Source organism: Pelophylax lessonae (assembly GCF_965119305.1).
Source record: "Pelophylax lessonae genome assembly, chromosome: 7".
NCBI lineage: Eukaryota > Metazoa > Chordata > Amphibia > Anura > Ranidae > Pelophylax > Pelophylax lessonae.
Window position 1 is genome coordinate 116564186 of NC_138774.1, and position 11479 is coordinate 116575664.

At 44.4% G+C, this 11479-nt stretch overlaps 1 protein-coding gene across 1 annotated transcript in view; it reads right to left on the bottom strand.

The window, feature by feature from the left end:
* LOC309560049 (interleukin-13 receptor subunit alpha-1-like) overlaps positions 1–8442 on the bottom strand; it is a 178599-nt gene extending 170157 nt beyond the window's left edge. Inside the window, exon 1 of the mRNA XM_082263557.1 lies at positions 8135–8442. Within this exon, the coding sequence (XP_082119683.1) occupies positions 8135–8210 (76 nt within the window). The 5' untranslated portion in view covers positions 8211–8442. The remainder of the gene's footprint in view (positions 1–8134) is intronic.
* Between the last annotated feature and the right edge of the window lie 3037 nt (positions 8443–11479).

Here is an 11479-nt window from a genome sequence, read left to right on the forward strand (position 1 = left end):
CACTGCTCCCTTTAGCCCTCCTAGCTAAGGGAGCTACTTGAAATACTGCTGCAGCTCTTAACACTTCAGGGCCCGCACCGGGACCCTCTTTACTCTTATACTTCTCTTCAGGGCTTAGACTCAGGCACCCCCTTTTCTAACCTTCCTCCTGGTTAGCTGGCTCCTGGATCCCTCTGACCTTCCTGGAGTTGTCTCCTATCCTAGGCAGACTCCTGGGCAGTTTACAGTACTCACGACTCTGCTTTCCTGGAAACTCCGGCCCCAACAGCTCCGCACAGCCCTCAGCACACTGGATCCCTCTCTGCAGCTAAGCTCAACCTTCTGTCCTCTAGGCCGACCGCCAAGGACACCTTCCTTCACACTGACAGGAGGAGAGACAGCCATCACCACCCCCCCCCCCTCCTGGGACTCTGCTTCCCGCCAAAGACACCCTGTCATGTGCTCCCCTCAGACTTATATCCCCCTCCCAGGATGCATTGCGACAGAATCTGCCCTCTGGGATGGATACAAGCCCTGGTGTGCCATTGGTCAGCTTTCCTCCACCGTCCAATGAGAGCCCTCATTGGATACAGTTGGGAGACTCCCCAACTCAACAGTCACACCTAAGAACACATGACAGCCTGACTGAATAATTGAACCCTGCTGATAAGCAGACAAGGTCTCCCCTATAAGGTTACCTAGCACCTACCTAGGAGGGTGCTACATCCCCTTATGTTCTAAGGAAGCTGGAAACAACATATGGTGTAATACTATTTATTTTTCTTTTATCGCCATTTACTGTAATGTAATTAGTATTCATGATAACCTGTGAACTCTCTCAATGTATCTGTGCTTTTTGGTATGTGGCCTTTTCCATCTGTTGCCCTGTTTGCATTACCATGATGTTTGCTCTGAAGAGTCTTACCATGTTTTATGTGATGACCTTATCTTTATGACCTTTCTTGCTCGTCTGACTTTAGAAGTGAAAGGTCCATTCTGATTGTTAGGCATCCTTATATCCACTCACGACTAACAAATTTTCACCCCAACGCTTATACCAGTATAAATTTAGTGCACCCTTAAGGGGTCAGCACATTGCTGGGGGAAGCGCCTTGCAGGGCATCTTTCCTTAAGGCTTATTTCTCAAGTGATATGCACTTCAAGCTCTGCATTTCAGCAATTGGTGCTTGTTGGTGTAGTTTGCTGTGTATGCTCGCTTCGTACAAACAGGCTACAGATGACCCTGTCTCTCTATTCAGCTTTTTTTCCACTCTGTAACATGTGATCTCTACCACTCCTGCTGGCAATGGTGTCCTCTCTTCTCAAACTCAGTTACCTTGCTCCCTCTTCTCCACCCCACAGCTTATATATATATATATATATATCACCCTACCTTCTGTCCTCTCCCTATTACTGCTCCTACCAAATCTTGCTAATTTTACATCCATATACTGAGAAAACCTCCAGGACTCTGGGGCATGTCCCTTCATATAAATCACACTCCCTCACCCTCCTGCTTCTCCTTACCTCTTGGGACATATCCCCAAAGCCTGGGCCTCCATTTGGCTTTTCCCTACGCTCCCACCTCCCTACACCCTCTGGCAGCAGCCGTAACCCACAGAACCTAGTTTCCATTCCTCTTCTTTCCATTCCCAATACCAGCCTCCCCTTCTTCTGTGCCCTCTGGAATGCCTGCTCTGTCTGTAACAAACTCATCTTCCTCCATGACCTCTTTATCACAAATTCCTTTAACCTACTTGCCATTACCAAAACCTGGTTTCATGATTCCGATACTACTTCTCCTGCTTTCCTCTCCCATGGTGGCCTTCTCTGGACTCACTCCCCCAGACCAAGTGGATGGAAGGGAGGTGGAGTGGGAATCCTTATAGACCCATGCAGCATCTATCAGGTACTTCACCCACTTCCCTCTCTGACATTCTCCTCTTTTGAGGCACATTGTATTCGTCTATTTTCTCCGGTTTCTCTAAAAATTGCGATCATTTACCGTCCCCCTGGACCAGGATCAACCTTCCCTGATGACTTCTCTGTCTAGCTACCCTACTTTGTCTCTTCTGAAATCCCCATGATCATTCTCGGTGACTTCAACATCCCTGTTAATGCTAATACTACTACTGTTTCTAAACTTCTCAGTCTTACCTCATCTCTTGACCTAAAGCAATAGATACAGGCTCCTACACGCTCCAATGACAACAGCCTTGACCTTGTCTTCTCCTATCTATGCACTCCATGCAATCTCTCCAACAATCCTCTTTCACTCTCTGATCACCACCTTATTAGTTGTGCTCTCTCCCTGTCTTCCACCTCCTCTTACTCCAACTGCCTAACAGTTACACATAGAAACATTCGCCACCTCATTCCTTCTTTTCTCTACTCTGCTACTGACCATCTATATGACAAAATCTCACCCCTGTCATGCCCCAACCTAGCCAATTCCATTTATAACAGCTTATTGTCATCCTCCCTAGATAAGCTCGCTCTCCTCACTACACACAGAATTCGGCCCCGACCGCTACAACCCTGGTAAACTGACGACACCAGAAGCCTCAGAAAACGTAGCCGCTCTCTTGAGCACCTGTGGCGTAAGACTAAGTCCTTGGCAGACTTCCACCAATATAAATCTGCCCTCCTTAAATACTGTTCCTGCCTCCTCACTGCCAAGCAAACCTATTTTATCACGCTCATTCACACATTCTCATCTAGTCCCTGTCAACTCTTCCACCTTTAACTCTCTACTCTGTCCTCCACAGACTCCACCCTCTAACTTAATCACTGCCCAGGAGATCACCAATCACTCGATCAAAAGATTGATACAAATCGCAAGGAGATCTCCAATGTGCAGAAACCTCCCCCACTTAACACCCTTAATGTCCACAGGCACAATCGTTACTTCCCTCGTTCAAGCCTGCTAGTATTATCTAGGTTGTTGTACTTTTTTCTAACACCCATCTAACCACTTGCCCCCTGGATCCTGCTCCCTCGCAAATGCTTTGCTCACCCTCTTACTCTATTCTATGCTCTCTAACTCACATCTTCAACCTCTTCATCTCTTCTGGCATCTTCCCCAACTCTCTAAAACATGCGCTTGTCACTCTCACCCTTAAAAAGCCCTCAATGGATCCCACCAATCTTCACAATCTATGCCCCATCTTCTCAGTGACCATCTGACTAAGAACAAACTTCTTGATCCCCTTCAGTCCGTATTCCACGGAAGCTGCTCTCCCTAAACTCACAAAAGACCTACTAACAGCTAACACCAATGGACACAATTCTGTACTACTCCTCCTGGACCTCTCTGCTGCCTTTGACATAGGGGACCACCCCCTCCTATTCTGTGACTGTACTCTTCACTGGTTCTCATCCTACCTATCCCAATGCACCTTCAGTGCTACTTACAACTCTACTACCTCCTCTCCTCTTCCTTTCTCCATCTGGGTCCCCCAAGGTCCTTTTCTTGGACCGCTCCTTTTCTAAATCTACACCTCCTCCCAGGGTTAGTTGATTTCCTCCCATGGCTTTCAATATCATCTCTAGGCTGACGACACCCAAATCTATCTCTCCACCCCTCAGCCTCCTACATCAGTCTCCTCACGCATCACCAACTTACTAACAGACATATCAGCCTGGATGAAACATCCCTTCCTCAAACTCAACCTATCCAAAACTGAGCTCATGATATTTCCTCCCTCACATTCCTCTTCCCCTGATTTCTCTCTCAAAATCAACAGCTCAACTATGAACCCATCCCCCATGCCAAGGTCCTGGGTGTAATCCTGGACTCTAAACTATCCTTTCGGCCACACATCCAGTAGCTGTCCAAGGCTTGCCGCCTCAACCTCTGCAACATATCCAAGATACGCCCCTTTCTAACCAACGACACCACAAAGCTTCTAATCAACTCCCTGGTCATCCCTCGTCTCGATTACTACAACTTTCCTTCTCATTGGCTTACCTTTAAATAGGCTATCCCCCTTCGGTCTATCATGAACGCTGCTGCCAGGCTCATCCACCTTACTAACTGCTCGGTGTCTGCTATTCCTCTTTGCCAATCCCTCCATTGGCTGCCACTCAACCTAGGAATTCATTTCAAGATACTAACCATAACTTACAAAGCCATCTAGAACTTGGCACCCAGCTACATCCCTAACCTTGTCTCAAAATACCAACCAAATCATTCTCTGTGTTTCTCCCAGGAGCTCCTGCTCTCTAGCACCCTCGTTACCTCTTCCCATGCTCGCCTCCAGGACTTCTCCCGAGCCTCTCTCATCCTCTGGAATGCTCTACCCCAAACTGTCTGACTATCACCTACTTTGTCCACTTTCAGACGATCCCTGAAAACACATCTCTTCAAAAAAGCCTATCTGGCACCCACCTAACAACTGAACATTTATTTTCTACATCAGCCCATCCCCCACAGTTATTATCTCTTGTATCTCTTGACCCTCCCTCTTAGATTGTAAGCTGTAAGGAGCAGGGCCCTCTGATTCCTACTGTATTAAAGTGTATTGTATTTTTACTGTCTACCCTCAAGTCGTAAAGCACTGCGTAAACTGTCGGCGCTATATAAATCCTGTATAATAATAATAATAAAATCTGCACCAGCTAAAAAACAATGGGATCACATTTTGCTTCATTGTTCATATCTTTCCTAATAACGACTGATTGTAAAGAACTGAAAAAGTAGTTTGGATAAGCTATGAAACATTCTCAGTAGACATAAGTTTAGGTGGCCTCTGAACTCATCTCTAACCCTAAGGCTTCGTTCACTTGGGCTGGGGAATGGTAAAACCAGATGGTTAAGCCATGGTTAACTGATCCCCCAACTTCCCAACTGAACTCAAGGATGTATACATGCCACAGGTGTAATGTTATGCTTCACAGCAAAAATGAAACCGCATGTCACATTTAGCAGGCATTACCATTGTCAAACGTGACCAGCATAAGTCTACAGGGAAAAACCACAACTGCCTCCCCACTCCGGTGCAATGCATGCAATTGCCATGCAGTCGTCTAGCATTTGAGTTAAAGCAGTAAACGACATAACACCTCGACACTGCCTAACATGGATCGCACTTCAAAGGGCTCTGCACCTGTGTGAACAAGCGCTAACACTTTTTCTTTTTACTCCAATGATCTGCAGGTCGGGTCGTTTGTTTGCTTGAGAGCTGCTATTTGGGTTAGAGATGAGTTTTGAGCTCATTCCTAGTCCTTTAGCATCACAGAGCACGTCTCGTTGAATGTGCCTAAAGCCGGCCATACACTGATTGCAATTTGGCCGGTTCAGCAGGGACTGCTGGAATTTCACTCAGTGCATTGTTATCCCTGCTTAACAGAAGTCAATCGTGTGATCAAGTTCTGTTGAAGGGCCATGCTGGAAAATGTTTTTCCATCATCTTCTGCAGTCTGTGATCAGTGAATTCTGATAGCAGCTGATCTGCTGTCAGAATGCGATGTTCCAGTGGGGGGGAATTCCTCTATTCATGTCACTTATGTGGAAGAAGGAATCTTTCATTTGTTTTTTTGTCTAGCCCACAGTTAAACAAAAAAAAAAAAAAAGCAGTCCCTTTCACACGGGACCAGATCTGTTTTTCTCAGCAGGGGATCTGTCCGATCTGATGACAGCTCAGTGTCCATTCCACTTTTGCAGAGCGGGCATAGCCACAACCTACTCTGCTCTATGGGCAGTCAGATGTAAATGGACCAGCTGTCTGTATACACCTAACTACCTTCTCATCTGGCCAGGCAGAGGGGAACGGATCCCCTTCTGTTTGTTTTTGCCAGATCGTATTGGAGGTAGGCAGGTGTAAATGGGTAAAGTCCATTTACATCCACTGCTTCATAGAAGAAAATGGAAGGTCCAATCGCATCCACCTGAAAAATGGATAGGCAGACCTACTCTAACTGCTTGTGCAAAAGGAGACTTAAGCCTCGTACACACGCAACGAATTTCCGCCGACCTGTCGTCCGTCTTTTGTCCAGAGTGGTGTCTGTTGGTTGGAATGTGCTCTAGACTGCACACAAATTTTCCCGTAAGACAGAATTCTACTTCGGAAGTGATGTCATGTGTTGGATTGCTTTCTATGTGTTCTTTCATCTCTGAGCATGCCTAGTCTTGCTCATAAAATTTTTCCCCATCGAAATCTGTACTAATGAGACGAAAATCGGACGTGTTTTGACAGAAGACAAAAATTTTAATGCCTGCACATCAGGATTTTGTCAGCCGATAAGTCGGAGTCGGCTGTCGAAAGCACCATACTAACAATCCGAAAATCGGCAGATCGGTCGTCGGACGAAATTTCCCGTCCGAATTTCTTATTGTGTGTACGGGGCTTTAGGGTGGAACATGTAACATGCTCCAGTTTCTGCAACCCCCCCCCCCCCCTTCCATCCCTGTAACAGTGGATCTTCTCCTCACACACACTGTCAGAATTTAAAATCAGGGTCTCCACACACATAGCTGCATCATCCATTCACAGAGTTCTGCAAATAAATGAACTACAAGTATCGTTGGCCACCATGGCTAAAGGCTTGTAATTCTCAATGAACTGCGAGGGCACTGGTGTGCACTCTCATAGTCCATTGATTCCTCCTGCCATTTAGTAACTGTCTGCCTGTATCAGATCTGCAAAATCAGAAGGAAAATTCCGTACGAGGCACAAATGCTAAATTTTCAGATAGTGTGTACACAGCTTTTGACATCCGATTGAGACTTTCCAAATGAAAATTTCTGAAGGGACAAACTTCAAAATATTTATCTTAAAGCGGTTGTAAACCCAAAAATGAAAAAAAAAAAAAAAAAACCTGCAAGACAAAGCCATAATGAGCTAGTATGCATCGCATACTAGCTCATTATGCATTACTTACCTTAGAACGAAGCCCCGACGTGGACCCCCGGACATTGCTGCGGGCGCCGCCATGATCCGGAAGCGTCTCTTCCGGGTTCGGCGGCTCCGGCTCTGTGATTGGCCGGAGCCGCGATGACGTCACTCCCGCGCATGCGCGCGGGAGTGATTTTCCGGCAAGCTGCCGGCTAGGAAAACTGAAGGTCCCCCCGGACCTTCAGAGCGCATGCGCCGCTCGCGTGAGCGGCTGCATGCACTGCAAATATCTCCTAAACCGTGCCGGTTTAGGAGATATTAATTATACCTACAGGTAAGCCTTATTATAGGCTTACCTGTAGGTAAAAGTGTCAAAAAGCGGGATACTACCGCTTTAAGCTGGCCATACATGATCCAATTTTCTTACAATTTTCTGTCCAATTTTCTTGAAATTTACCTTCAAGTATGTAGTACGAAGGCCTGCCTAATTAGATACAAGTGAATGTGTTGTTTAGCTTTGAACTCACATTTTGTGGTTTGTGGTAGGTCTACCAGAAAATTGTACAACAAAAGTTGAACATGTATGGCCAGCCTAAGGCCCCGTTCACACTGGGGCGACGCTACTTTGCCGGGCGACCTCATAGGTCGCGGCGCGCTGCTCGCCCCGTGACCTCGGAGCGGCCGGCACGGACTTCATAACATTGAAGTCTATGCAGGTCGCTCCGGGTCGCCCCAAAGAAGCTCCGGACCCTTTTTCTAAGTCGGAGCGACTTGTGTCGCTCCTATTAGAACGGGTCTGCAGCTTCTCTATGGAAGGTGACCTACGGCGACCTGTCAGGCGACCAGGTCGCCCCAGTGTGAACGGGGGCTTACTTGAACAGAACTAACAATTATTGTTCGGATAAGAAAAATCAGATACAAAAGACTGTGCATGATTAGAAACAATAAACAACAAAAAAATAATCTTTTGTCATACGAGAATTGTTTGTACATTAGTTCCAATCTTGGTTTCGACTTGTGAAACCTTGAGAAAAAACAGATAATCGTTCACCTGATTTTCTTATAGTGTGTACCCACCTTCAAAAAATAATAAATGCACAAATGTAGCCTTTAACTACTACTAGTTATGATATGACCTGGATAATTGAAAACTTTTACAGACAACATAAGTAATATAATAGTCTATATCAAAGTACTTGATAAGCCACCGACATTCTCATTTCATTTCCTAAGGAATGAACATACTGTCAATCAGAGATACTGTATGACACTAGAAAAACACAATCACACTAAAGTCTCTTCTAGTAATTTGTACTCACCATTCCTAGAAGCTGTACAAGCCATAAAATACAGCATGGATATGATCAGTCCTTGGTGACATAGAGAGGTTTCCATTTCTGGGTTAAATTCAGCTTAGAAGTCAATTTGAGTCCTAAACAACTCAGCAGTGCTGCAATCTTTACTGTTTCAGAAGCTTTTGCCCAGAAAGAATAAGGAAACTAAATTTCCAGGAAAACACGCTTCCCCCTTCAGTGTGTCCACCCCTTTCCTCCCATCGAGTAGAATACGGCCTCCTACAGAAAAAACAATGCCAGAAGTGGTGAAATCCACAACACAACTAGTCTCCTCTCTGTGCTAAGCAATGACATTAGAGCGCAAAGTGACACAGGCTGCGTGTACACAGATTGACAACTACAGTGTGATATAAACCACACATCATAGCTATTCATTGTGGAAACACCCATAGAATCATTTCCTCCCTGTTCCATTCTGGTAGTAGTGAGAGTTTATTGTTATATTAAATAATAACAAACCCCAAAGGGAAAGCAGAACTTGAAATGTCTTAGGAAATAAAATAAAAATCAACATTTGTGCAATGTTGTGTTAAGTACTACATGCAGCTGAAATAACAATAAACAATGCACTTGTCATTCATCAAATATTGTACTCCAGTTAAAGCATAACTCCACCTTTGTTGGGAAACAAGACATGGGAATGTAGACTGCTATGTCAATAAATATTGATAATAAATAAACACAGACCACTCAATAATGCACAGACCACTCATGGATGGATAACATTTTGGCCGCGGCACATTTATTGGTTTAGAATTAATGTAACAACTTTAATAATTCATCAAATAAATAATAATAAATATAAATAAATATAAATAAATAAATATTCCATAAATATTAATAAATTCAAATTTCAGAAAACCACATCACTCAGCCGCAGGACTCGAGTGATGACCAGTCAAAATAAATCTTTAAATATTCAAACAAGTCCCCCCTTGATCCAAGGGTGACAGACCACATAAACGGGCCACGACAGGGAGGGGGGGTGGGGAGCTCGCCAAGCCGCTCAGAGACACCGAGGAGACTGAAGCCGCGCCGCCCTTTATATAGGCCTATGCCTATGACGTAGCCGCACGTGGATCACATGTTTCCCGCCCGGCTGACGCGTGACTTTCCCGCCTTCTTTGACTTGAATCAGCCAATCAGAGTTCTTCCCGCCTAGAAACTCCATTCAAAAACCCGATAAGCAAAAAAACATAGCGGCGATTACGCTAAAGTCCCGAATTTAAAAAATACTTAACAAAACGATTGCAGCCACACTCCCATGCCGTCTAGGCATATTATTATGCCCAACTGACATTCCCCTCTGGGTGATCTATGTACATTACAAGGATTTTATCAAACTTTGTTGCAGATTCCTACCTTTTGTTTTTCTGAAGAAATCCCTGTGTGTTTGTCTGTATCCATGTGGAAAAGTGAGTCTAATGGGAGTGGTTTCATAATTATCAATCAGCTGTGCACCTGCAGGGCTCTGATGAGGAAAGCTGCAGGGACTGCATCCCTTTGGGCATGATTTTTCTATTGGAAGAAGCTCAACAAAAATGTAATTTTTTGTTACAGGGGATGCCTAAAATCTGACTTATCTTATGGCAGACTTATGGGATAATCAGTGAGCCAATCACACAAGCAAGAAATTTTTTTTTTTTTTTTGGGGGGGGGGGGGGGGTTGTTGTGTACACATTCTGTGTACAGAACACCTCCTTTTAGCCATATTGCATTACATTCAGAGAAAATGACAGCGCTGCAGATTGAAAAGGAAAGGTCATTTTTAATACGATTCAATTACAATTGTATACGCTATAATATTTTTTCTATTTATTTCCCTACAAAAGTGGAGTTACCCTTGAACTGCAATCAGTGCAAATCTCCAACATTTTAGGATTCGCTCTGCCAAATAAACATAATCAATATCATAACATAAAATAATCAATCTACATTGTTTGCAAAATAAATTAAAGTGGAACTAAAGGCAAACATTTTTTCATTTAGATGAGCATTGGTCTTAAAACTGTGGCCCGGGGAACAGATGTGGACTTTTGCTTGCCTTTACCCAGCCTTTTGAGCACTATCCCTCCTGCTGATAGGAGGGGCTATCCCTGCCACTGACACCAACATGGGGCAAAATTCTTGGCATCGACACCAACAATTGAACACTTTTCCTCTCACTGGCACTAAAAATTGGACACTATTCTTCTTACTGTCACCAACAACTGGACACTATTCCTCTCACTGACACCAATAATTGGACACTATTCCTCTCACTGACACCAACAACTGGACACTATTCCTCTCACTGACACCAACAACTGGACACTATTCCTCTCACTGACACCAATAATTGTACACTATGTCTCTCACTGACACCAATAATTGTACATTATGTCTCTCACTGACACCAATTACTGGACACTATTCCTCTCACTGACACCAATAATTGGACACTATTCCTCTCACTGACACCAATAATTGGACACTATTCCTCTCACTGACACCAACAACTGGACACTATTCCTCTCATTGACACCAATAATTGGATGCTATTCCTCTCACTGACACCAACTACTGGACACTATTCCTCTCACTGACACCAACAACTGGACACTATTCCTCTCATTGACACCAATAATTGGACACTATTCCTCTCACTGACACCAACTACTGGACACTATTCCTCTCACTGATACCAATAATTGGACACTATTCCTCTCACTGACACCAACTACTGGACACTATTCCTCTCACTGACACTAATAATTGGACACTATTCCTCTCACTGACACCAACAACTGGACACTATTCCTCTCACTGACACCAACAACTGGACACTATTCCTCTCATTGACACCAATAATCGGATGCTATTCCTCTCACTGACACCAACTACTGGACACTATTCCTCTCACTGACACCAACAACTGGACACTATTCCTCTCACTGACACCAACAACTGGACACTATTCCTCTCATTGACACCAATAATTGGATGCTATTCCTCTCACTGACACCAACAACTGGACACTATTCCTCTCATTGACACCAATAATTGGATGCTATTCCTCTCACTGACACCAATAATTGGACACTATTCCTCACACTGACACCAACAACTGGACACTATGCCTCTCACTGACACCAATAATTGGACACTATTCTTCTCACTGACACCAATAATTGGATGCTATTCCTCTCACTGACACCAACTGGACACTATTCCTCTCACTGACACCAACTGGACACTATGCCTCTCACTGACACCAATAATTGGACACTATTCCTCACACTGACACCAACAACTGGACACTATTCCTCT